General features: G+C 39.5%; 1 protein-coding gene across 1 annotated transcript in view; it reads right to left on the minus strand.

The window, feature by feature from the left end:
• syne1a (spectrin repeat containing, nuclear envelope 1a) overlaps window positions 1–27,317 on the minus strand; it is a 198,191-nt gene that overhangs the window by 148,540 nt on the left and 22,334 nt on the right. Inside the window, exons 12-40 of the mRNA XM_088325643.1 lie at window positions 26,904–27,041; window positions 26,648–26,806; window positions 26,459–26,571; window positions 22,935–23,103; window positions 22,761–22,857; window positions 20,800–21,005; window positions 20,377–20,541; window positions 19,513–19,665; window positions 19,166–19,309; window positions 18,546–18,719; window positions 18,311–18,469; window positions 17,991–18,155; window positions 17,616–17,750; window positions 15,084–15,245; window positions 14,802–15,010; window positions 14,584–14,683; window positions 11,789–11,953; window positions 11,576–11,728; window positions 11,341–11,505; window positions 11,129–11,269; window positions 10,904–11,064; window positions 10,636–10,792; window positions 9,799–10,026; window positions 9,623–9,721; window positions 8,102–8,244; window positions 6,136–6,259; window positions 2,572–2,738; window positions 2,344–2,497; window positions 467–1,095 (exon numbers count right to left, since the gene is read on the minus strand). Coding sequence (XP_088181769.1) covers window positions 467–1,095; window positions 2,344–2,497; window positions 2,572–2,738; window positions 6,136–6,259; window positions 8,102–8,244; window positions 9,623–9,721; window positions 9,799–10,026; window positions 10,636–10,792; window positions 10,904–11,064; window positions 11,129–11,269; window positions 11,341–11,505; window positions 11,576–11,728; window positions 11,789–11,953; window positions 14,584–14,683; window positions 14,802–15,010; window positions 15,084–15,245; window positions 17,616–17,750; window positions 17,991–18,155; window positions 18,311–18,469; window positions 18,546–18,719; window positions 19,166–19,309; window positions 19,513–19,665; window positions 20,377–20,541; window positions 20,800–21,005; window positions 22,761–22,857; window positions 22,935–23,103; window positions 26,459–26,571; window positions 26,648–26,806; window positions 26,904–27,041 — 4,934 coding nt within the window. The remainder of the gene's footprint in view (window positions 1–466; window positions 1,096–2,343; window positions 2,498–2,571; window positions 2,739–6,135; window positions 6,260–8,101; window positions 8,245–9,622; window positions 9,722–9,798; window positions 10,027–10,635; window positions 10,793–10,903; window positions 11,065–11,128; window positions 11,270–11,340; window positions 11,506–11,575; window positions 11,729–11,788; window positions 11,954–14,583; window positions 14,684–14,801; window positions 15,011–15,083; window positions 15,246–17,615; window positions 17,751–17,990; window positions 18,156–18,310; window positions 18,470–18,545; window positions 18,720–19,165; window positions 19,310–19,512; window positions 19,666–20,376; window positions 20,542–20,799; window positions 21,006–22,760; window positions 22,858–22,934; window positions 23,104–26,458; window positions 26,572–26,647; window positions 26,807–26,903; window positions 27,042–27,317) is intronic.

The following is a 27,317-nucleotide window of genomic DNA, read 5'->3' on the forward strand; positions in this document are numbered from 1 at the left end:
TGCAAAATAAAAACGAAACTGAATTTAATAATGTGCCTCCTAATTCTTAACAATAGTTCTGATAGTCAATTGGAACGCTATAAATTGTATCTCTAAGCCATATGTACCTATGAAAAGAGCCATTTATGGCTCGCGAGCCATAGCTTATCGACCCCTGCTCTAACCAATAGAAGACCAGCATCTTATGTGATGTAGACAAGTAGCAGACACGCGTCTTAGAAACGTAACTCACTCTTCGCACAAACAGGGCAATTTAAACATGTTTTTGTTGTTGATGTTGTATAGAGGGGAAAATGCCGTAAAGAGGGGTAGAAAAATACATCTTATTCCACATGGTAAAGTGAAAATGTCAAAGTGAAAATGTCAGGGTTGGGGTCGCAATATCCCGGGGGTCTACTGCATGTACAAATTACGACTTCAGCAGTCATCGGCAATAAAAAGTTATGTAAAAACATTTTAAGTCTACCTGTTTTGAAATGCTTCCACGGAGCTCTCTTTGACTTCTTGTTTCGCTCTGGACTGAAACATCTCCAACTTCTTCATCATTTCCTCCTTCTTCTCCCTAAAAGCCTGCCACATAGCTCTAAGGGCTTCAGCTTCACTCATCTTCAAACCTAAACTGCTTTGCGCTGCCTCAAGGGCTGCAACGAGCTCCACAGCCTGAGCCCTACAGGAAGTTCTTTCGCCGGCATCTTCTGAGACACGCAGGTGGAGCTGGGACTTGCTCAGCTGCCCATCCAACTCCACAGCTTCGGACTCAATTTTGGCAACATCCCTCGCCACCTCCCCTACGAAATGTTGGAGCTCCTCGACACTAGATGGATCTAAGTTGGCTTTCTTTTCCAGAGATTCTTGAAGCTGGCTGATAGCCTTAGCGGCTGCCTCGCACTTCTCCAGGTAGGACTTTAACTCATTCAGGCACTTTTCACGGCGAAGCAGCAGTTGCTCACATTCTGTGAAGGATTGTAGGCAACTTTCTTTTCGGGCCTTAAAATGCTGCTGTGCTTCTGAGCTAGATAGTTGAAGGAGGGCAGACTCTCGTTGTTGGAGGTCTTCTTTGAGTGAAGAAATCACCTTTAAATAAGAGTCGAACTCCTGGAAGAGTTCAAAACAATACATTCATAAACTCTTACACTGCAGCAAAACACGTAGTGCTCCACAGGAATTCAAAACTTTTTGTCATTTCATTATTTATGTATTTATTTTATCTTGTTTAAGTTGTATTTTATTGAATTTATGAATTTATCAAGAAAAATGCTACTTAGAATGAAATTCAATAAATAATGAATCAAATAAATTAAGATTGTTTTAATCTAATTTTGAATAAAAAAAGAAACAATAACAAAATTAATATTAAAATAAATTAAAAAAAAAAAACAAAAAAAACAATAGAAATGCTCCAATTTATCTCTTAAAAAAATTCATTTTGTTTTGATTTTTCAAGAATAGATACCCCAAATTATCTCATTTTTCTATTCTTGGATTATATTTGAAAATGTTAGTAAAATTATATATTTTTTAAATAAAAACAAAATTAAAAAATGAAATAACGTAGTAAAAAAATAATACTTTCAATACGCAAATTATCTGGCATTGGAGCAAGACCATTTGATGTGACTCAGCTGTGCTCATTTGGCGCCAACTGCCGCGGGTTCTGATTGGCTCCCTGTCACTATTTGAACCCAGTCCTGTCTGTCCCCTGTTGTCAAACCGTCTGCGAACCTCAGTTAACACTAGGCAAGCCTTTTCCGAACCTGACTCCCACCTGTCCCGTTTTTGCTCCCGTCTGTCTCGGGCTATGACCTGTTTTGATCCAGACCACGTCTGCTCTCCATCCCCGGTTTACAACCTCTTTTCGTCACCGACTACGTCTACTCTCCCGTTCTGGCTTACGACACGTTTCCGACCCCGACCACACCCTGCTTTCCCAGTCCCGGCTACCGACCAGTTTTTCCGTCCCTGACACTGCCATCGCTCGATACGGAAGATCCACTTCCTTGTTCGGATCACAATCCGAGTATGAGAGCGGCGTGCTTCCCGCGCCCAGCGAACACTGAATCGTGGGCGCAGCCCTTCTTCTTTCCTTCAATAAAGCTTGTGGTACACGCTATGCAATTGGGTCCTTTTTCCGTTCTGGTCCTGACACCATTTCACTCAAAAAGATGATTATTTTACTACATTTTCTACGCTGAATTTTTGCAGTTTTAAGTAAATCAGAAGATACAGTTGAGCATACGTCTTGATAAATTGGTTGACCTTCATTGTTTCTAGATTTCTATTGCATTGTATGAAAAAACAATTATTTTCTGGATAACAATATTTAAAGGATTACAACAAACTCACCTTGAGCTTTGTGAAGGCACCATTGAGATCAGCGACATCCACCTGAAGAGAGCTTCCCCAGGCAGATGGCAAGTGTTCAATCTTTTGGCTCAGTGTCAAAAGAGCTTTGTTAAAACCCTCCAGCTGCAACAACTGACACTCCAGCTGTTTGCATCTAAAACAATAATCAAGGTGAAAATGAACATCCTCAGTGTCTATGGTGTAAGTTCTACTATTGAAAAAGCTTACCTGTGTGTGACATTGCTCTTCAGTGAAGCGTATCGTTCCTCTAGTAGGGTGAGGTCTTTATTCAGCTCTTGGACTCGAGCTTCGGGTGCCGTTGGGTAGAGGCACGATGCGATATTTAACAAACCCTGAAGTAAGGCGTCTTTGGAAGGGGTTTCACTTTGCATTTCCTGTTCAATGAAATCAGGCAGCCGAAATTGTCACTTAACTCTTTTAATATAAAAATATTTTAAATTAAAACATTTTTTAAATATGAATAAAACAGTAGTGAGCCGTGGATTTCACATCAAGGCCTTCAGCTCCAGTCTGAATTCGTGATGTGTCGTTTCTGAATGAACCGGATCTTGGAAGTGAAATTTCCCATTTTATTGTGTGGTGATATTGGCCAACCCTCGCTTCAGCAAGAGAGAAACTCCGTACGACCCCAACATACCGACCTAGCCCGTAATTCAGATCAGGTCAAGTCGGGCTTGGGCTTTAAATCTTATATGAAGGCCGAAAGTAAAAAGCAAAAGCAAACAAAACCTAAGCGAGCTTACAAAAGGCTTGCTTGTTTTCAATGTTGTCCAACATTTTGCTATTAAATCAACACAGTATATTTCCTTGTACAACTCGGTTTCTTCAACGTTATTGGCTGTTGGCGCCATCGCTCTGCTGGATTACTACCCCCTAGCCAATCATAAATAGTCAATCACACGCACAGTAAGCCTACACTGCTGCTAATCTGTACACCTGTTTTGGGGTTTTTTTTTTGTCACTACTGGCAGTTCTCTTATACCTAGCCACTCCTTTGCACATCTGTTCTCCTCTGCACTATCGTACTCCAGTGTTATTGTTATTGTATAGTGACTTGTTTACCTGACTGCCCATTTTGCACATCTGGTTAGCTGCTCCTCTTGCACTCTTTGCAATACTGTATAACTACTGTATAATAATATACATAGCTATAATCATTTAGTACATTATTAGTACTTCAACACTCCAACTCAATACAACATTTTATTTATATCTGTACATTCAAGGAAACTGTGCGGGTCAGATGTATCGACATTTCGTTCTGTATACATGTGTACAAGAATGACAATAAAGTATATCTGAATCTGAATCTGAATTTGGGAGACCAGTGACAATTTTCAAGGACCACTATCAGGCTCTCCAATGCAAACTCTGAATCAGATTGGCTAAACTAAGAGCATTCTCCAAGACTGATGTTACGGGACACGGCCTTCAGGATTTGTTGTAGATTGTTGATTTCTAAGCCTAGCAACAACTAATGGCTGAAATGTGATAAGTTAAATGCATAAATATGAAAACACATGTCTGAAAGCAGTACAAGGAAGGTAAGGTAAGGAAGCTGTCAGTCAATTTGGAACTATTTTTATGAGTATTGATGGACAAAATACAATTTACATCACAAGATTTAGATATTTTTAGGCCAGCAGGGAAGGCCTTAAACGCCCTCATGGCCCACCACTGGAATAAACACAAACAGTGCCCCTGATGGTTATAGACCAGAGGTTGGGAACCTTTTTGCCCCAAAAAGCCAAAGAGGCAAAAATATTTAGATTTTTTTGGGGGGAGAGAGAGAGCCACAACATGTATTTCAAGACAAAATTCAACAAAACCGCCAAACCTGCTCTCCATAGAAAAACTAATTCTTCAGCACATTTTATTTCACTGTGTGATGTTTAATGATTTGATGAAATCTATGAAATAACAATAATGCCAGAGCCTGTGTCACATATGACTACTGCAGTTAACTAAGAGTGTTGAAGCCCATTTCGACTGCCATTTTTATCCTAAATAATGGTTTCAAAACAAGGGGCAAGCAGAGTTCTTTTGTAAAAATGTCACAAAATACTGCAAAGGAGGTTACCAACGTATTTACCTTAAAAGTGCAGATGGCGCTGGGCAAAGAAGAAAGAGTGCATGCATCCAGTCCTGTTTATAGCTCCACCAATCCCTACTGCTCATCAAATTGATCTAGGTGCTTTGCCAGAGCTTCTGGGTAAATTGTTTGTTTGGGTTTAAGTTTGTTCTGTGGCTTTTCATCATAAAGTGTCTGAACAATGAAGAAAGAGTGTTTAATGGGCTTCCATATAAAGGTTTATTTAGCGAGTTACAGCCACAGAAGAGCATGTCGGTGTGACACCTTGACTGTAAACTGTAGATAAAATTGTCTCCCATATATATATACTGGACCGAACCCATTATGTCTCTGCCTCGTGTTCTGCATGACGTGCTTTATTAAAAAATGCACAGGTGTTGTTTTATCTTTGAGCCATATGCAGTGTTCATTTTAAGTGAAAAGTGATGAGTCCCGGGGACTCGCATGCTCAAAAATCTATGGGTCCCAACAGAGATCTATGGGTCCCCAAAATTTTGTGTTATCGGGGTTGAAATTGCAAATCGGCGACAAATATAAAATATAAATGTATATATTCATTCAATTTTAATCATCACAGTTTATTGGTAATACAAATCAGTTATCACTTCAAGATTTTTCAGTTCACAACAATATTGTACATTATACAAAATAATATTGCTGAAATAATTATATTAATATATATTTTCATTCAGTTTCAGTCATCACAGTTAATTGGTAATACAAAGCAGTTATCACTTCAGATTTTTCAGTTCACAATATTGTACATTATTCAAAATAATATTGCTGAAATATTAATCTATATATTCATGCAGTTTTAATCATCACAGTTAATTGGTAAAACAAAGCAGTTATCACTTCAGATTTTTCAGTTCATATATTCTTTGTGGTTTGCTGTCCCGCCAGAGTTGTAATGCCTTCTCAAGGTCCAATCCATTATCATCCTCCTCATAGCGTCACCAGGAATATAATTGAGTCCATTTTGGCAGAAAAGTCCTTTTCTTGCTCGGAGTATTCTTTTGTTTATTTTCTTTCGTCGAGTCGTTCGCTTTAACACACATGTTTTCCTAGCGATCTTCCGAATTTCTCTGCCATTTTTTTGTGCCGCAATTATTGCCGTTGTTATCACTTTCTGCATTATGTTTCGACTTATTACTGACACTGAAGAAATTACCAATATTGTGTTGAGTTTGTCAGTACTTAGCCTTCACCTTCACTTGATGACGAGCACCACAACAATGACGTCATCTCGAAGCAACGAGATCTCGTTTGCCGAGATCGCCGTGCAGACGAAAACTCGAACCGCGAGACCAAAACAACAATGGCGTATCTGCTTGAAGAAAAGTTTGGAATGCGGTAAATATTTGTTAAAAAAAAAAGTGTTTGGATAATAATGACGATTTTGTGTCAAAAAAGTTGCGTCCCGGGGACGCACGTTGATTTGACACTATGCGTCCCCAGCAAAAATGATGCTTCCAGGATGCAGGGACGCGGGCAAACGAGAACACTGCATATGTACTCATGAAAAGAGCCATATATGGCACGCGAATCATTGATTCCCAACCCATGCTATAGACATCAACCCTCCATTTCCATTTTACTACTATTGACTGGAATGATGCCTTTTTCTGTCTCTGTTTTTTAGGAATGGCAGTGAACAGTTCATTCGTCATTGTTCTTACCTTGACGTTTTCTAGCTCTGTCTTTAGCGTCACCTTATCTGCAGAAAGTAACTCGTCGGGCTGACGGCACACAGACTCGTAAGTCTCTAGCCAGCTTTTCATGGAGGAATTTTCTTTTTCAAATCTGTGGATTAAAATTTATTATAGGTGCAAAAAAAATGAATGGTAGAGTCATATTTTTAATGGGAGGCATTGTGAAATGTAAACAATGCCGGGATATTATAGCACGTTTATTGAAACGTACTGACATTTTGTCACGGGAGCATTGTGCAATTGTAACAGATAAGGAGGTAGGAGAAAATAATACATAAGTACACAATCCTATACAGTATCCACTTGTAAAAAGAGTCGCTTAAGATGGGAAGATTACCGAACCCCATATACCATTTGACAGGGTCATTATTATTAGCTCATGAATAAAACAAAGAACGCAGAAGTCTGCTCTAGTGAACACAAGATGATAACAAAAGTGTGTTATTAAAATACAAATAAAGAACGGCTGACTGCCAGACAGGCAAGATGCAGTCGGGGATAAGATGGCTCATTTTGGTAACAAAAGGGAGATGGGATTGAACAGAAGCAATAAAACAAAAGGAAATAACAGTGCTGGTGCTGTCCTAATTAGATGTGTTGCAAGGAAAGTCACACGGTAAATAATAGGCAGACAGCGTTGACAAAAAGGAAAAAACGCAATAAGATTTTCTCAGTTTTTGCTTCAGTCATCAAAAAGATAGCATGAATTCACACTGAGAAAAAAATAAAATAAAAAATGTCTTTTTAAAATATAATTTGAACCTATTTTTTTCCAATAGAATCTTGGCTAATTTAAACATATTCTAAAAGTATTTTCTACACCGTATTTTTTTATTATATAATTGTTTTTGTTTTTTTTAATATTTTTTTTTTATATTTTTTTTAAATCAATAAATATAATTAGCATTTAGTATTTTATTTACATATTTTAGAATTCCTTATATTTAAAGACTTATTTTACTAATTGACTTATAATAACATTAAGAAAAGTAATACTAATAAAGGTAGAAAATTATCGACCAAAAAATTGTCACTGTTTGTCAGTACCAGAATGGAAACAGGACCCAATTGCGTGACGTTTACCACAAGTTTTATTGAAAGAAAGAGGAAGGCCCACGATCTGGTGTTTGCTGGACGCAGGAAGCAAGTCGCTCTCGGATTCGGACTGTGATCCGAACACGGAAGTGGATCTTTCGTAACGAGCGATGGACGGAAAAACTGGTCGGTAGCCGGGACTGGGAGAGCAAGGTGTGGTCGGGGTCGGAAACGAGTCATAAGCTAGAACGGGAGAGTAGACGTAGTCGGGGACAAAATGAGATCGTAAGCCGGGACGGGAGAGCACACGTGGTCAGGATCAAAACGAGTCGTAGCCGGAGACAGACGGGAGCAAAAACGGGGCAGGTGATGGTCACAGTCGGAAAAGGCTTGCCTAGTGTTAACTAAGGTTTGCAGACCGACTGACAACAGTGGACTGACAGGACTGGATTCAAATAGTGACATGGAGCCAATCAGAACCCGTGGCGGTTGGCGCCAAATGAGCAGGCACAGGTGATTCCCATCAGTAATCATGACACTGTCACGTTAAAAAGACATATCCATTCCTGGTCATTTATTTTCCCTTTACCATTTTTGCATTTTTGTAATCATTCAACAAATACAAAAAATAATATGACAAAAATTGAGATATGACTTTTTTTCACATGAAAACGACAAAATTTTATTTTATTTTGTTAGCAGGTTATTCCCACTGAAAGCATTTCCGTTGACAAAGATCAGAGGGCTGTGACAAATTAATTCACGACCACTCCTATGCCCCTTCCTATGAATAAATTTAATACAAAAAAAATATAATGAATAAATACAAAATGAATTTGATTGTCACCTTCAAAATTCGAACATAATCTGAACTGGGAATAATTAAATGACCAAATACCTTTCCCACTGCGTCAGTAGGCTTTCTAATCTTGATTGCTTCTTACTGGCCTTTTCCAGCAACTCTATGTGAAGCTCATGCAGGTGAGGCACCTCATGCTCCATCAATCTGTGCTTCAGGTGCTCCACTGACTGGCACACCTCCTAAAAGGAAAACAATATGATTGCAGACTGTTTTCAATAGTGTATTCAGGGAACTTCAATTCCCCACATTTTGTTATGCTAATTGGCATTATATATATATATATATATATATATATATATGTATATATATATATATATATATGTTGTACCAGTTCAAGCCAGGTCTTACCAAAGATACCATATTTTCCGCACTATAAGGCGCACCTAAAAGCCTTTATTTTTTTCAAAAACTGACCATGCGCCTTATAATACAGTGCGCCTTATATATGGATCAATATTAAGTCGCAAGGTCTCGCAACAAAGGCAAGCAGCCGCCGACTAGATTTTTCCTCGTAGGCGATGTGGTCCGCGGTGTATGCTGGGATACATATGCCGGCGTTTCATTTCCCAGCCAATGTGTCAATCATCATTTGAATCGATCACTATTGGCTAAAGTTATTTGGAGGTAAAGAGGGCGGATCCTTTTTATCATTTACAGGCTCGCATAGGCTAAAGGGGCAAAACAAAGCCTGCAATTGGCCGAAAAAGATGGATGTGAATAGCAAGTTTGGTTGTCTATGGCATAGAGTAAACATGATTTACCATTCTGTATTTGTAAATATTTGACTCTCCTGGATTTACTACACTCACTGATATAAGAGGACCATGGTTGCACATTATTATTGAACGCAATGACTTCGGTGAGCTGCTCCGGTTATATATTTTCCCAGTATCTTGTTTCAGAGGGAACAAGATGTTTCTGTGATGGGTATTTTTTTAAATTCAACTCAATTCCAAGTGTTTATTGTCATATGCACAGTAAAGTTGCGAGCGAAAAAGAAAATAGAAACTAAGGAATGGTTGGCATTTCTTGAATCCCAAGACTTTAACCTTCCGAATGATATTTGGAACGATGCATTTGAGTGACATCGTACGGACACCGCATCCGCACGTGTCTACGACACGTATTTGCTTCTTTGCAAGCTTTCGGAATGTTAAGGGGGTAATCAGTTGGACTGAATCATCTGACTGTTTTGTCGACGTTCCCATTGTAGCGCCTTATAATCTGGTGCGCCATTTTGTATGGAAGATATAGGACCAAAAACTATTTTTTGGGGGTGCGCCCTAGATAGATAGATAGATAGATAGATAGATATATACTTTATAACCCGGTGCGCCCTATAGTACGGAAAATACGGTAAGTATAATATTCATAATGTTTCTAATCATACGCACTTAAATTACATATTTTTCATTCATGATTTGATCTGAACGCATTCGCTTTCTTTTAGTTTCTTTTTAGTTTTTATCTCCCACTATACGGCAATTTCACTTTGGGATCCCCACCACAGAATGGATTAATATTGTATCATTCGTCTGTACTGGATTTCTTCTTTACCATGTGACTCTCCAGGTTTTTGTGTGCTTCCAATGATGATGAGCACGACAGAAAAGGTGTGTCGAGTTTCTCTCTGAGATAACTCATTGTTTTCTTGAGCTAAAAAAAAAAGAAACACACAATCTGGTTTAATCCCAAAAACAACCATCCAGTACTTTCTGCGTTTTTCAAAGTACCTGCTCCATGTTAGCACTAGATCTCAGCCTATAGGGAGCGCTCTCCTTGAACTGCCCTGTGAACTTCTCTGTTTTTTCTATCAAATCTTGCCAAGAGTGTTTCATCTGGCTGAGCCGTTGCTGAACAGATCCCATTTCTTCGGTGGTAACAAATCTGGACATTGCAATACAGTCCTCCTCCATTTGGGTTAGCAACTCTCGTCTCACTCCGAGACCTTCTGCCACTGCCTGGAAGGGATGAAAAAGGTATAGTTAGTATCTGGGACACCATTTGCCCCCGTGAAAGCGCTAACCTACTGGGAGTGGCTAGAGCCTCTGCCTAATCTGTGTCCACTTGTGTTCTTTGTTACTCCTGTTCTTTAACAGTACCCAACAGTAGGTGTTGTTGGGTCATTGCAGTTGTCATGGTTACATCAGGTTTGTTTTTTCTTTGGATATTTTGTTGTTTGGGGACCACTTGTTAGTTGTTGTTCGCCTGTACTTGAGCTTTGCTCTTAAGTACCTCTTTAATGAACACCTGCTTTCCCTACTTATGGATCTATCCTGCAAACCGTGATATAGTATGTATGTGGGTGTTCGTAAAATAAATGAACACCAAAAACAGTTTATAACATAACTCATTTCCATAACATTGACGAGGTTTATTACACTGAGATCATTTCTTACATTCCTTTTGCTAATATCAGTTCATATCTTTCAGAATTGACGACTATGTCAAATATTTCACACATTCTGTGCTGTCAACAATCCCTTTTACCAATTGATTTTGGTGAAATTTGGTGGATCATTTTTAGAATATTCACACTGCTGGATTTTTTTACAGAGCAATATACACACCTCCAAAGTGCTGATGTGTTTGTCCAAATGATCTGTGGCTGATGGGAACTCGATGGCATCCACTGCTCTTTGGTTTTCATCCATCCATGATGAGAACGCCATCAATAGATTCTCAAAGCGCTCCCATGACGAGCACATCCTCTTCAGCTGGACAACACTGGATGGAAATTTATCATTCAGACAAGGAATAAGTTTATGTGAAAATATCGACATCGTGCTTTGGTTGTGATGAAAGATCTAATGATATCTATATTATTAGAAAACTCACTTTTTTTGAAGGTGGTCTTGAAGTTGCATGACTGTTTCCCTGGTGGACTGGGCCTGATGTATAACCGCAATTTGATTCTTGGGCCCGAGTTGAAGATCTGCTGCCTCCTCCAGAAGGACGTCTGCTCTCACGCCACAATCCTCCAGCTTTATGAAAAGCTCCTTCAATCAAATAAAATATTAGCGGATATGTCGAAATGGTGTCAGTATGGTGACACAAACACACTTTAGTATGGTCCAGTTCACTCTTCAGGCTGTCCAGGTTGTTGAATATAAGATCTTTATGTAGCTCAATGGTGACATCACTTATCAATACCTGAAGTGTTTCCCACTCAGTTTCGAAGTTCTGCCAGGAGCTAAGAATGGCCTGCGGATAAAATATGAGAATTGAAAAAATATATAACAATCGCTTGATGATCAACCACAGGTTTAAGGTACCTGCAAGCTGTGCTCCTTAGCACTGAATTGGCAGTCCACTTCACGGACACGTTTCTCCAGCTCGAGCACAGAGCAACTCGGCGCCTCTCCTGAATGGAGCTGCTTCGAGTGAGACACCAAAGAGTCCGCTTCCTTCTTAAGAGCCTGGAGTTGTTTTACGTGTTGCTATGATGGATATACAAGAAAATGTTGGGTATTTTTAGACAGAAATTTATATAAGGTTCTCTATTCCAACCTGATGAATGAGAAACAGCTCCTGGGCCTCATGAAGATCTTCAGCATCCAGGATCCTGCTGATTTGCTCTTCAGTTTCCTTCCCAGCTCTCAGGACTTCCTCCAGAGCACCACAAACCTCTCTCAGCGCCTCAAAGCGAAATCCTTCTGAGCCCTAAGGAGAACGCAGAAAGGTCAGATTGAAGTACAGATTTCCTAATGAATCTTTGAATACCTGGAAAAATGAGGAAAACAGCTCCCTAAATTCGGTCGAGAGTTTGTTCAGGGCGCTTTGCTGTCTCATAGTCTCCACTTCGGAGCTCACGTCAATCAGGCTCGAGAGACGACTCTCAAGCCACAAGAGGCTCTCTTCTTGAATGGTCCCTGCTTCTCGTAGTTCCTACAAATAATTGAAAAATAGCTTTCATATTGCAAAAGTCTTGTTAGGAAATGTAGAAGGCTGTCTCAGAAAATTGAATTATGGTGATAAAGTTCTTTATTTTGTGTAATGCAATTAAAAAAAATGTCATTCATTCTGAATATATTACAAATCAACTCAAATACTACAAGTCTCTTGTTGTTTTAAATTAGCTAATTATGGCAAAATCTAAAAAAAATCCGTCTTAAAACAGGGTTCCTACAGCTTAAGGCAAGTTATATTCAAGACTTTTTTAAGACCTTTTGAAATCATGTTTAAGACCAAGTTGACAAAAAAAAGACACAGTTGAAACAAACAAAACAAAAAAACACAAACATTTTTTGCACACAATACATCCTGCCTTGTACACAATACCTAGCACAGCTTTTAGCCATGGCAAAAAACGTTCATCGGACAGCCACTTCTCATTAAATTTACACTTTCCCGCGGTCCAAAGTAAATGTCTTTGTCCAAAGTTGCTATGTGTATTATGGTTAGGACCCTGTCACACAGCCGTTTGCGTCTGTATCGAGGCTGAATCACGGCCAGAAATTTCTGCCTGTGAAGCGGACGCTATTGAACGCTTTGAGATCGCCAAACAGACGAGATACAGCAGTGCTTTACACGCAGTCGGAAATTCACACGCGGTTGGCAGCGCGAAAAAGTTTTGCGCTGCTCAAAAGTTTAGGGCCCGGTCACACAGCCTTTCACATGCGTATAGAGGCTGAATCACGGCCCGAAATTTCTGCCCGTGAAGCAGACGCTGTTGGACGCTTTGAGATCGCCATATAGACGAGATACAGCAGTGCTTTACTCGCGGTCGGAAATTCACACGCAGTTGGCCGCGCGAAAAAGTTTTGTGCTGCTCAAAACTTTAGACCACGTGTTAACCGCGGGCGGCACACGTGGTACACATGAGGTAATGACGTGGAAATGACGCCGAACGACATGCTATGGCCGCGGCCAGGGCGTGGTTACACGTGGGTAGGACGCGAAATTTCAGCGGGTAATCGTGGGTGGAGCACGGTCATAGCATGTTCTGCGCCTGTATCGCGGTGTTATTACGTGAATCTAGCGTGTTACGCGTGTGACGGTCAAACGCCTTTCTCCGCGTATATACAGCGCGATTTGCCGAGCGCACGTCAGTTGTGCTCGAGACGTCAAGGGGTGAACATGGATCCCTGTCACCGTAGTGACCTCGTCTTAATCCATTTTTATTTCTTGACATTTGTTTTCATTTCATAACAAGATAATAAAATAAAAATGAAAAACTATTACAATAATAACATATTGGCTTCTTCAGTGCCATAGCTTAAAATCTTGATCTTCACGGGACTGTGTCTTGAGCGGTTATGATTTCTACAGCCCGGTGTTATGCCGAGAAATGCATGCCTGCCGAGATTTGCATCCCCTCGCTACTACAACCGCTTTTACCTCGTTTTATCTCACTTTTATATCACTTTTAGGGAATGTAATGGCGAACATATAACCAAATCCACTCCGTCTTGCATATGTTGGGAATGTAATACAACTTAAACCATTCCGTCTTTGTTTTTGTTGTGAACGTAATCGAACGGTAATGCACACCGTATATAAATCACTTTTGAGAACTGGTATGCACTCTACCGTAAAGCTTATTATGCAGAAATGAGCTTTATGGTAGAGTGCATAACAGTTTCAATACGAGCGATTTGAATAGAAAAAGGCAAAATAAACATGTTACCTGCTCAAAAGTGATTTGTATACGGTGTGCATTGCCGTTCGTTTACTTTCACAACAAATACAAAGACGGAATGGTTTAAGTTGTATTACATTCCCAACAAATGCAAGACGAAGTGGTTTTTGTTATATGTTCGCCATTACATTCCCGAAAAGTGATATAAAAGTGAGATAAAACTAGGTAAAAGTGGTTAACGTAGCGAGGGGATGCAAATCTTGCCAAGGATGCATTTCTCGGCATAACGCCGGCTCGGCAGCTTTTATACCCGTGGTCCACACGAGAAAATGACGCGGAAATGACGCGATGAGGAAGCGGAACAGTCGCCGGCGTCTGTTTTGTGGGCATACCACGATGAACAGCGGGTTGGCCAATTATGTTCATTTTCCATCGCGGGCAACCACGGGCAAAAAATAAAAAAGGAAAATTTTACCCGCGATACAGACGCAAACGGCTGTGTGACCGGGCCCTAAGGCCCAAGACATGCAACTGCTCTGAATGGCAAGACTGAAACCACATCACTGTTTTGATAGTTCCGTTATTGTTGTCGCGCGATGTGGCCACAAAAGTAAATCGGTAAATTATTAAAAAAGACAATTGAGAAATGTTACTATTTTTTTAGTTCAAACAAATATAAGTCCTATTAATGTGTTCACATTTTAGAGACATTCAAAAATTTGATATAAGACATTTTAATGCCAACCAAGACCTTGTTTTTAGAATAATGAATTCAATGCCTTTTAAGACATTTCAAGTATCTGCTTGAACCCCGCAAAATATTAAAATATCACGAAAAAGTACAGGTCAAAAACAAGATTTTTGTGTGTGGCCAAAATGTACACATACAATGATGTAAGCACTGCCATCTGTAGAACAAGTCAAGATGTTTGCTTACTTGCGCCAGAGCATCAACTTCATCCTGATTGCTGCAAGTTCTTGTCTTCTCCTCAAGGTGTCTCCTCTGAGATGAAAGCCAGTCAGAAAGCTCACAAAATCTGCAGAAAGGGAATGAGTTCATGAGACTTAACTTTTCAACATAATTATCAGCAATTCCTTTGTACATTCACTAATGTAGTGAAGCTAATTGAATTACAAAAAAATCAATTAGCAGACCTATTATTCCATTCTTTCCACTTATCAAGATGCTGCTCCAGTTGGGCGGCGGTACATGTGATGCGGTCCGCCATGTCCTCCACAGCCCTTCTGGTGGAATCCAGTCTTTGATAAGCCACGTCGTTGTCAGGGAGCGTCTGACAAAGATGCTCCATGTTCCCGATGCGCTTTTCGCACACAGCCAGAGGTTTGCGTTCACGAAAGAACGTCTGCAGACAAGAACCGGAAGAGTGTCGCATAACAGGGGAATTGTTTTTGTTGTGGTTACTATTCGAGACCCACCCTATGCTCTTTGATCACATTCTCGCTTGTGGGAGAGTTAGACAAGATGTGAAGTTCTCTGTCCAATTGTTCTTGACATTCTAGAAGGACGACATTGATTCGGAACTGCTCCGCCTCGATCTTCAGACGCAGCAGGTGAGATGGTACCTGACCCTGGATGTCCTGTAAATCAGAATAGGTCATTGAGGATTGTTGGCATTAGCAGATTAAACAAGACTCTCCATTTTGCTTATATAGCCATGAGTACATAAATTCATCAACACAGGCCAGAAAATCATCCGCTGTTCTATGTCCATGTTCTATGGTTGTTGTCGAAATACTTTAGAACCGAACACATTATTAAGGACTATTCTCACCTACATATATATATAAAGTGCATCCGGTAGTATTCACAGCGCTTCACTTTTTCCACATTTTGTTATGTTACAGCCTCATTCCAAATTGTATTAATTTAATCTCTTACCTCAAAATTCTACACAAAATACTCCATTATGACAATGTGAAAAAGTTTTTTTTTTAACTTTTTTTTTAATTTATTAAAAATAGAAAACAAAGAAATCACATTTACATAAGTATTCACAGCCTTTGCTTAATACTTTGTTGATCCACCTTTGGCAGCAAATACAGCCTAAAGTCTTTTTGAATATGATCCCACAAGTTTAGCACACCTATCTTTAGGCAGTTTTGCCCATTCTTCTTTGCAATAAGTCTCAAGCTCAATCAAGTTGGATGGGAGACGTTTGTGCACAGCCATTTTCAGATCTCTCCAGAGATGTTCGATCGGATTCAAGTCTGGACTCTGGCTGGGCCACTCCAGGACATTCACGGAGTGGTTCTGAAGCCAATCTTTTGAGATCTTGGCTGTGTGCTTTGGGTCGTTGTCCTGCTGAAAAATGAACCTTCACCCCAGCCTGAGGTCAAGAGCGCTCTGGAGCAGGCTTTCATCCAGGATATCTCTAAATATTGCTGCATTCATTTTTCCTTCTATCCTGACTAGTCTACCAGTTCCTGCTGCTGAAAAAAATCCCCACAGCATGATGCTGCCACCACCATGCTTCACTGTAGGGATGGTGTTGGCCTGGTGATGAGCGGTGCGTGGTTTCCTCCAAACATGGCGCCTGGCATTCACACCAAAGAGTTCAATATTTGTCTCATCAGACAAGAGAATTTTGTTTCTCATGGTCTGAGAGTCATTCAGGTGCTTTTTGGCAAATTCCAGACGGGCTTCCATGTTCCTTTTACTAAGGAGTGGCTTTTGTCTGGCCACTCTACCATACAGGCCTGATTGGTGGATTGCTGCAGAGATGGTTGTCCTTCTGGAAGGCTCTCCTCTCTCCACAAAGGAACGCTGAAGCTCAGACAGAGTGACCATCGGGTTCTTGGTCTCCTCCCTGACTAAGGCCCTTCTTCCCCGATCGCTGAGTTTAGAAGGCCGGCCAGCTCTAAGAAGAGTCCTGGTGGTTCCAAATGTCTTCCATTTACGAATAATGGAGGCCACTGCGCTCATTAAGACCTTCAAAGCAGCAGAAATTTTTCTGTATGCTTCCCCAGATTTGTGCCTCAAGACAATCCTGTCTCGCAGGTCTACAGACAGTTCTTTTGACTTCATGCTTGGTGTTTGTGCTCTGACATGAACACTCAACTGTGGGACCTTGTATAGACAGGTGTGTGCCTTTACAAATCATGTCCAATCAACTGAATTTACGGCAGGTGGACTCCAATTAAGCTGTAGAAAGATCTCATGGATGATCAGTGGAAAAAAGATGCACCTGAGCTCAGTTTTGAGCTTCATGGCAAAGGCTGTGAATACTTATGTAAATGTCATTTCTTAGTTTTCTATTTTTCGAAAAATGGAAAAAAGTAAAAAAAAGAACTTTTTCACATTGCCATAATGGAGTATTTTGTGTAGAATTTTGAGATAAGAGATTAAATTAATACAATTTGGAATGAGGCTGTAACATAACAAAATGTGGAAAAAGTGAAGCACTGTGAATACTTTCCGGATGGACAGTATAAGCTACAGACTCCCTAAAACCAGGACTAACAGGCTCAGTGACAGTTTCTTCCACAGGGCTGTCATTGCCCTAAACAAGCATGTTAGACTGTGAAAATACCTATGTATTGAGAAATTTGGAAAACCAAATGATTATGACAGAGTATTAAATTAATAAAATACAGTAATTACGATTGTTAAAAATACTGATATTAGATTTAAGTATACAGTCACACGACATATCTTTATGAGAAACCCAAGACATTGATTCTAAAGTCAATGCTTTCACAATAAAATCTCGCATAAGCTGGGTCAATGTGACAGAGCATATCTAGTGTGATTCATTTCTGTAACCAATTCTAATACTAATATGAACACTCACTTCTGATGTCATCATTTGTCTTTGGTTGCATCCCTTAATCATGAGGATAGGGGCACCATTTTCCTATGGTGTGTCTTAGGCAAGTACAGCCTGGTGGTGCCAATCCTTCTCCAGGCCAATAAATTAAAATAAAAAGACAAGTTGTCAACCCCTTTACCTTCCAGTTTTTGTGCAGCCTGCGGACTGTTTCTTGCAGCCCCTGTTGCTCATCCTCTGGTAGAATGTCAGTCAACTCGTCGCAAGCCTTCAAGAAGATGCTCAGCACGCGGTGGTCGAGCTGGTTGAAAATATCCTGTTGAAGTAGTACGAGAAGGTTTTAGTACGAAAAGAAAATGAAAAAACAAAAAATCCATGATGTGGCGATGATGTCAAGGCATCGTCTCAAAGTATTTATGAAGTATCCAATTAGATTGCTCTGATGTCATCGCTGGGGTGCATTTTTTCACTATTCGGTATCCTTTATCAAATTTTCAGTTGTATTTGAGTGTAGAAGTATGGACAGAACTGAAATTAAAATTAGACGTAATCTCACTGTGTGCTTCCTTAGTAAATCCTCCGGGTCCCCCGACTCCCTAAAGCAGTCCTCTGCTCTCTTGAGCACTGTCTGGAGATCTTGTCTGGACTCCTCAAACCTCCTTCTGAGACAGCTATTGGCCTCTTCAAGCCTCCTCCACTCTACGACATCCTTCAGCAAAGCCTGAAAGGAAGGGATAGGGGGAGGCTGTCATGAGCAAAATTTAGTGCCATCGACATCTTTACCTGTCAGTGACACTGAATGTACTAAGTGCCGTTGACGTCTTTAGCAGTCAATGGCACTCATTAATGATAAATACACTTAGCAAGGACTCAAACCTGCATGGAGCTTTGCACTTGAGCCACTGTCTTTTGCATCAGGTTGGTGTCCAAGTTTCGAAGAACCTTGCTGCCGGACAGTGCCCTCAAGACAGCATTGTGGTTCCTCTCGATTACGGCCAAGCAGCGTTTGCAGCTGTGCTGCTGGTTTAATAAATCCTGGGACATGAGAAATATTTGCTAATGGGATTTGTCGTTTTTATAAGTTTTTGATTAGGTTTTTGTCCACACACACCTGCGTTAATCTGTGTCTTTGCAGAGCTGGGGTCATTGTGTCTACGTCTCTGGCAGTAATGCGATTGGCCCGTTCCAATGCTTGGTAAAAGATGGAAATGTGTTTTTCCATTTCCTCCAATAATGGTAGAAGGGTGTGACACTCTCTCGCCAAGATGGGACAGCGCTCTTTCACCTGAAAAACCGTTCCCAGTGGAAATTATTTAATCGTAGTTTGAAATAATAATTGCAGAATAATCACAAAAATCACTCAATATCATAAACAAAATAAATGTAAATTATTTTTAATTTCCTTCATAAAAAATCTGTATTTTATTGCAGCAATTTAAACACAATTTAAAATAAAAAATTTGAATAAAACAAAAAAAAACGTTAAAATATTTATTTTTCTGACAAGCAAGACCAATTATAATAAAATTATTTGAAATTATATTTCTCAAATTAAATAGTCTAAAATTATCTAAACCATCTACAATTTGATATATCACATAATTTAGCTGGAATGCCTTAGTATAAGTAAAATAAAAAAAATAGAGCAAAACAATCTGCCAATGGTGCCCTCATTTTGTTTTTTTGCTCTGTACATTAGGGGACATACAGTAAAATCAAACCATAACCTACCCGACTCAATAGACTCTTAGCAGTCGTCATGGCAGCAATGACCCTGGCAGCCTCGTCATGCGGTGCGTCCTTGGCCAGCAATTGAGCGCTGCGTCCGGCCAGTTTGTACTGTGTCTCCATAGTGACGACCTTTTGCTTGGTATTCTGGAACGAAAGGCTCAGGTAAAGGGGTCGTGCTGTAACTCGACATCTGGACATTGACAGTTGAGGCCGAAAGAGTGTGCTATGTAAGATGAGATGGCAAAAGTATTGAGACATTGTTGGTGCTAACGATTTTCTTATTCCTTTATGACCAAGTTCGAAATACAAGACCAGATGCAAACGATGTATGAGAGTAGCTTTCTCACCTCCACGTCTTGCAAAAAGGCTCGAACACCAGGGAAAGAAACTTGCACTGGGGCACTGAGCCTGGCCTCTGCCGTATCCAAAAGTTCTGTTAACGTGGTCATCGCCTTCAGATGGTCTTTTCGCCACTTTTCCAACTCGTGAATTTGGGTGTGCTACAATAAAAAGGACAATAAGTAATATTAGAGTTGGAGGTTTCAAGCACCTCTGAACTGGAGAAACCCTCGACTATTGATTCAAAATTTGTCTTTACTGTACTGGTCTCACAAATAACTTTACTTTTGACAGAATTTTATCTTTCGAACAGACCATGTCAAGTTAAGAGAGGGTTAGATTTTATTTGATCTACATAAGCCTGATGAAGCCTACATTTTGTAGTTTTTTCCCCTCTTTATTTTATATATTTCTCTGTTATTATCAATCTGTATCTTTAATGAAAATGAAATGAAATGATCTGCATTTATATAGAGTTTTTCAAGTCAATGACTTCCCAAAGCGCTTTACAATGTGCTCCACATTTGTCTTACCCAAGGGCACTTCGATATGTAACACGGACGAGCCGGGATTCGAACTGGGATCCCTTGATCCCAAGACAAGCGCGCTACCTCCTGAGCTACTGCCGGCCCACTTACTTAATATACTAGTAGAAAAAGGTCTATTGACAGTTGAGGGGACGGGACCAAAATAAGCTTCAGCTTTTTCCTGTGAGCCCTTTTTTTTCATTTGTTTTTATTTTAATTGCCCTGTAAAGTGGTGGATTTTAGATTGACTGTTAGCTTGTTTCTGGAATGAACAGAGAAAACAATAATAGGAGTTACAGCATAGGACGAGGAGTTCATCTTTTCTTCCGCTTAACGATGAGCTACCTGGGTGACGTTGGTAAAAAGCTCTCTCCAGCGTCCGTTGAGAAGTAGAAGCTGCTGCTTGAGCTCAAACGACACCGGCTCATTGCAGGTCTCGATGAGAAAATTCCCCGCGTCGTTCAAGGCGGCATGCTGATCCATCCAGTAGCTGAAATTTCTGAAGAACTCCTGGAACAAAAACGTAGATCGAGAGACAAGAAAGACGATTAGCAGAAGAAGCAGACATGCTAATTAAAGTAGACAGTGGAAAGATGAGGGCTCATCAAATAAAAGACAAGGCGGTGGGTTTAAATGAAGAAACAATCATAGTAATTGGCTTATCCGCAGTGGGGATTTGTAACTCCTATTCTCAAAGCAGTGGGATAAGTGAAAAATCTTAGGCCTGCTCCTAAAATTTACTAGAGCAAAAGCATCGACTCTGTATACCTGCTTTGTATTTTCCGTTTGTCTCAGAGCTCCTTCCGCATCCTCAAGCCAGACTTGGAACGAAGCCACAGTGGAGACGTAGCGATCCCAGTTGGACAAGACCTCCTCCAGCATGCTCCTCACACTGCGCACTTCCATGGACAGGCTCCTCCACTGTGACGCCACGTCCCGCACCAACCGGGACACCCCCGTCTCGCCCTCGTCAACTGGGAAGAAGTATCGGGATTCCGATGGGACAATTTTGAAAAATGCTTACGATGCAAGATTTGATGAATGAGCAACAGAACAACTCACTTGTTCTACTCAGCAACACATTGAAGACATATACAAGATAGAATACATGAACATTGTCTTTTCCTTTTTGTAAATACATGTCTTATTTTATTGTATCGTTTTAAACTTTTTTTCAACACTGTAGCGAAAAAAATGTATTTGGCTGTTTATGATAGACAATCTTGAATCCCTTGAATTACTCGATTTATGAAGTGGACATTATTATAATTAACACAAGGAAAAACGTTTCTAATGAAAGCAATATTTAAGATAAAATCAAAAAAATATCTATCTGTATTTTGTTTGTTAAGACTCAAAACAGAAGAAGAACTACCCTCAATATTGGACCACAATGTGCACATGATCATGAGCCAGGACAGCTACATTACATTAAAATAATTATCGTGAAATATCGTCAATGACTCCAATCTTGGCATAAAGTACATTGGATGATATAAACATCAGGATCTGGCACTCTATTTTACCTCAAGAGTGGACCAACATTAGGGTAGTAAAGCGCTCACCTATGCGTAATGAAGGATTTTATACATTCATTTGACTATAAAGGATTTTATATGATTGAATACAAGTTACAGTTATTGAGTGCAATAAAGATTTTCACCGAGTAGGCTTTAGTTCAATGACAGTCAGGCTGTTCCGAATGCAGAATATTTTGTCTAGTTCTGTTGATAACAGGACTCTGACGGAGGACGGCAGGCATTGTTTAGAGAAATGCTCTCCGCTATTTAGAGTTTTCCAGACATCGCGGCGAGGTGGTGGAGCTCACGTTGGGCTTCATTGGCACGCCCATGCGAGGAGCCAGCACACCATCTTGCGGAAAGACGTGGGCCGAGAGGAGAAGCGAGAGAACTTGAAGAGAGGGTTTCCCAGAGACTCCAACGCCACTAATTCGGCCGTATTCAATGGAGTTCACTTAGTTCAATTGTTAATGAAATTAAATCTGCCCCCGTGTGAAAATGTCGGCTTTTCTTGTTCATCTTTTCCATCAAGAAACGAGCGCGCATCGTTGGGTGAATGTAGGTTGTGTTTGGTTAATGGAGCCAGATAACTAATTCGAACAATTTGGTAAACGATACATTTTAATATTTAATTCTCAACAGTAATCAACTGCACTTATTATTCTGGACCTAATATTGACTGGTACCAACACCAGAGGTTGTCAGGTCATTGCCATTGTTAGTGTGGCTGCAGGTTTGTTTCCCGGCTTTTTATTTCTGGTTTGTTACACGGGTTTTGTTATTAAACACCTTTTTTGAGCATTCCGGCCTCGTTTCCTGCTTCCCAGCACATGGGCTTACCACTAGATCAACACAATATTGGTAATAATTGCTTGATTCTAGAATTGCCCTATGTAAGGTCCGGTGTGACCATTCCTCATTTGGGAGCCTCAAATGATAAGCCACTCTCCCATTGCCTTTGGCAGACACAAACCCGTAAAACGGAATAATGAACCTCGACCCATTCTCTAAGTTTTTGTGCCCCAAGACGTAGCAGAAATAGAGCAGCGTCCCCAAATGGGGTTGTATTCCCCACTGAGCGGGCTCGTGATGCTCATTTAGCGGCTTTGCCTGCAGACTTGGAAGCAGGCGGCGGTGCTGCTCATAGCCAATGGCATTGACAATTGAGGCCTACATTTGATCATCTCAACCAATTTGAGCTTTTCTCACCTGAGCAGTCAGCACTCGCATAAACCTCAGCAGCACTTTTCAAAGACTGGTACAAAGTTTTGTAATTTTCAAAGAAATACTGCTTCTCCACAAAATACTAGCGGGGACAGAAACAAGAAGAATTAGCAAATTCAACAAAAAAGGATAATGATGAATGATGAATTAGGGGCTTACAACATAATCACGCAGCATGTGTTCTACACAATCTTGACGACCGTATTTGACAATCCAGGATTTCAGCTTCATTTCTGCCTCTGAGAGAAAGGCCTCTATGCGGTGTTTGTGATCCAAGAATTCCAGTTTCGCCACTTGGACACTGCAAGACGTTGCGATGAAATTCAACCTAGGGAAAAAAAGAATCGAATAAGCACAATTAAACATGAATGATCATCTTCCCTATTAATTACATTTTACAGATAGCTCCTCTTTTGTGTCTAAATATAAATAAATATCACGGATATACATATTACATGGGTCGGCTATCAATAATTATAATAATAACAAGAGTCACATATTTTATACACTAATCATCGTAGTACCCATTTATTAACATTATAATGCTACTGGTCACTAAAAATCATTGTGATACCAATGATAATAACAACATGCTTCTACTGTTGTGGTAAATTATTAAGATTTTCCTTCAGATTTAACAAAAATATTATATTCATTTCCAGTATAATATTTGCAATTGTCTGAGCTAGTTGAAATTTGTGGTCAGGATCGAATTCATCTAATTTTGAATTATTGTAGTCAGTGTGATAAATAATGCTCAGTTCCGGTAGATCATGGCCTAATATATTATGATAGATTTTTTTATTGTGATCTGTAATAAAGGTGTCCATGTTGTCAGTTCAGGATGCCATTCTATCATTTGAATCCATCATTGTCCAGTGTCATAATGTGTATTTAGCAATCTATCCAGGTCTTCAGGCAAATCTGTCCAGCTCCTGCATATCTCGAATCCAAATGATTTTTGCTTCTTCTGGAGTGCCGTCTAACTTTATGTATACTCTACAATTTGAAGTCCATGTTCCTTGTATCTTATTTGTTTTCCTCAAAAATCGAGCTTGTCTTGCAAAGTCAGTTTTTTTGCTTAAGTGTTCATTTAAATAAACATGTGCCCCTTTTAGCTTTTTTCCTTGCTTAAGGATTTCATGTTTTCATTTCCTGTTGACAAACCTCACTATGGTAGCGTTAGACTGGTTGTCGCCTCTTGATTATGGATGACCAACATAAACATTGGATATGATTCCTAATGGGATACAAAGTCATCACCACCCTAAACAAGCACACAGGGCAGTAGAAAAAAATATCTTCTCTATGTATAGACAAACGTACAGTCATATTACACTTCCCTATCTTTTTTTTTTACAACGTCGCTGCTAATATTATTACATTATTTTCACTGCACTTTAGCCAGTATACAAGTACTAACGTGTAAATATTGTAAATACTTTGGTAATCTTATTTTAATATGTTTAGTCATTCATTATTATTATTTTTCCCAGACGGCCAAATCCAATCCCGTTGGAAAAAACTGGAAACCGCGTTGTTATCAATTACAGTAACGACAATAACATTCTATTTAGCGAGGGCTAAAATACTGTAATATCTCAGGTTGTATTGATAACAATTTATAACGTAATAAACAAACGTCACAGTTCAATAAAACATGTACTTAAATTTCTGTAGGTTTTAAAAATGGTTATTTAGGTTACCCGATATCAAGCCTTGTTAGGTAAGAGTCAAGTTTGTTGAACCTGCAAAATGTATTTTTCTCAGCCTAACATGTACCTGTCAATCATAAATATATTTGCCCTGCTGGATTAGATTATGTAACTTTCAATCAGATAGTAGTAGGCGTTGTTCTACGCCAAAAGTTCGGAAAAACAAGATTCGTAAGCTATTTTGTGCTAGCAAGGACACAGCTATAAGAAGAGTAACTGGTGACAGAAAACCGTTTAAAATAATATAAATATTCATACTTTGCCATTCGTTTCGGCATTCGGTGTGTAACCGAAAAAAATGTGAGTATTTTTCTTTGTCATTTGTGTGCTCAGATGATCTGTTTGTGCCCAAGTATAGGCGCTAATAGTGATTAGCATGCTAAGCTTACGGACGTTTTTGCCGACTTTTTATGCTAACTGTTGAGTTTTGACACGTACTTTGCACATTAAAGACTGTTTAATTCACAATGGACCTATTTCTCTAACCAAACATCAAATTAGATATTATCTGTGCTTTCTGATCATTTATGTTATGTCTCACCGCACCTAAGCATCAACAGGCCTGAAACAATAATTGACTATTATAAAATTTTGACACTCCTACCCACTTTAATTTTTATATCTTTTTTTATGTATCCTTAAATTTTCAACTACAACAATGCTGTTACAAGCTTTATATTCTCATTTTAATAATTTCCTAAAATGATGTAATAGACATTATCATTGGGATTAAAAAAAGGCAATTAATTGCATCAATTTCGGCTCTATGAACCCATTGAGTATGGTAGTGCGTTGGCACTTTTTTACCACTTGCTCCAGGAGCGCTGTGGAGCATTTCTACCTTAATCCCTTAGCGTTTCTGTAAAATTCGCCTAAAATTCCAATTCAACTCAAACCCAAAGAAAATCGAATGCTGTTTTTGAACCATTTAACAAATATGGACGGTTTTGTTCTCTCTTGAAAGGTAACATACTGAAGGGTTATCCCAAACTGAAATAATTACTGCAAGTGCTAAGAACATTGAGTAATTTCAATTGGAACACATAAAAATAGAAGGTTTTTATTAGTGCTTGCGTTTTATTTTGCAATCAAAAATCTGTAGATGAGTGTAGCATGGGCATCTTAGCGGGAAAACAGGTGAGACAATAGTTTGAAGCTTTACCTGGTACCTTGTCCTCTTAGAGAAAAGGGAACTCTGTATTTTACACATTATTCTATGAGTAGGTCTAGGCGTCTCCAAAAGTGGCCATTGAGAGATGATGAGTTTAAAGCTCTAAAACCTCTACAACTATGTATTGTACTTTGGCCATTTTTTTAGACATTTTGAAAGAGTTGTAAATGCTTGACCTATTTTGAATTTAACACAACAAAGACGTCAAAGAGTGAATGCTTTATAACGGCCTAAAAGATTACAAATTATCACTCGATTCCTGAAGCGACACTACTGCATCTCAGAGTAATACTTATGAACTTTACTCATTTACTGGAAATATCTCGGTGGACCTCATTCATAAACAATGATTGCGTCTTATAACTGTGGCACAGGCTCACACTTTATTAGATATGTCATGTATCTTTTTCCTCTTGTTTTGAGAAAACACGTGCAAATAAATTACAATAATATATCCAAAGAATGTGAAATTTGTGTACCATATTGTTTTGTTATATTTCCTTCAGTTTGTTGAATTTTGTTAAAAATCTATATTGGGAATTTTATTTATTTTTGAATTATTTTTGCTTGTGTTTCAGGGCTAAGATAACAATGTTTAGGTGTTGACAAAAAAGCCAGTTTTTCATTAGCAGTTTCAAAGCCATTTTCCACCCTTAGTGGTATATATAGCACCAACTGCGTTCATCCTTGATGGATTACCAAGGTAAGTTGGTTATATAAAAGTTGCCAGGATCGCATTCAGACAACTACGAATCCTTTAGCATGATTGGTAATATTTGTTGTCTTCTTTTCCTAACCTTTCAGCCATGTCTTGTAGCTGTTCATGTGGCACAGAGACACCCTCAATACTTCTGTCCTTATGTATCCTCTGGAAGACCTTCTGGTGACCTTCAAGACTGCTCAACGCATCCTGCGAAGTTGCGATACATGTTCAAAACAACACGAGATATTTAATTTATTCGGAGCATTAGTAAGTGCAGTTCCACCTTGTATTGTCTCAAAGATTTGCTAATGGCTGCCTGGTCGTCGTCTTGTTGCACGACCACGTCTTGACGCAGGGCTCCTTCCGTGTGGTGCAACCACGCTCCTAAAACATCCAAAGGAGCGGGAAGGGAGGTGTCCAGCGAGAGATGCCAGTCTAGGAGCTAAAACACAGTGAGATAAATTGCAAAGCACAAATCAGAATGTAAATAATAGGTGTAAAATGACATTATGCGGGTTGTCTTAGTGTCAAATATTCACCCGGCAAGAAAGCCTTTCCCAGGCTTGTTTGACCAGAGCTTGATCTACTGTCAGCATTCCTTCCTTTTGTGTGGATTTTAGGCATTCTTCAACATGACTCCTTCTCATCTCTAGCTGCACACGGAGACTCTTGAATAGCTACACAAAATACATATTATACAAGTTATTCGATTAAAAAAAACGTTGAAGTGTTACAAAAAATATTGTTATACAGTCCTATTTTTTTTCGCAATTTTATTATTTTCTTCATACCTCAATCTTTACAGTGAGGCAGTAATCCCCTTTAGTCCTGAAAATAAAACTACTGTAAATTCCGGACTATAAGCCGCTACTTTTTTCCCAAATTTTCAACCCTGCGGCGTATTCAGAGATGCGGCCGATTTATGTAATTTTTTTTAACGGCCGCCAGCGGCG

The sequence above is a fragment of the Urocampus carinirostris genome, chromosome 20 (genome assembly GCF_059441175.1).
Source record: "Urocampus carinirostris isolate Australia breed hairy pipefish chromosome 20, RoL_Ucar_1.0, whole genome shotgun sequence".
NCBI lineage: Eukaryota > Metazoa > Chordata > Actinopteri > Syngnathiformes > Syngnathidae > Urocampus > Urocampus carinirostris.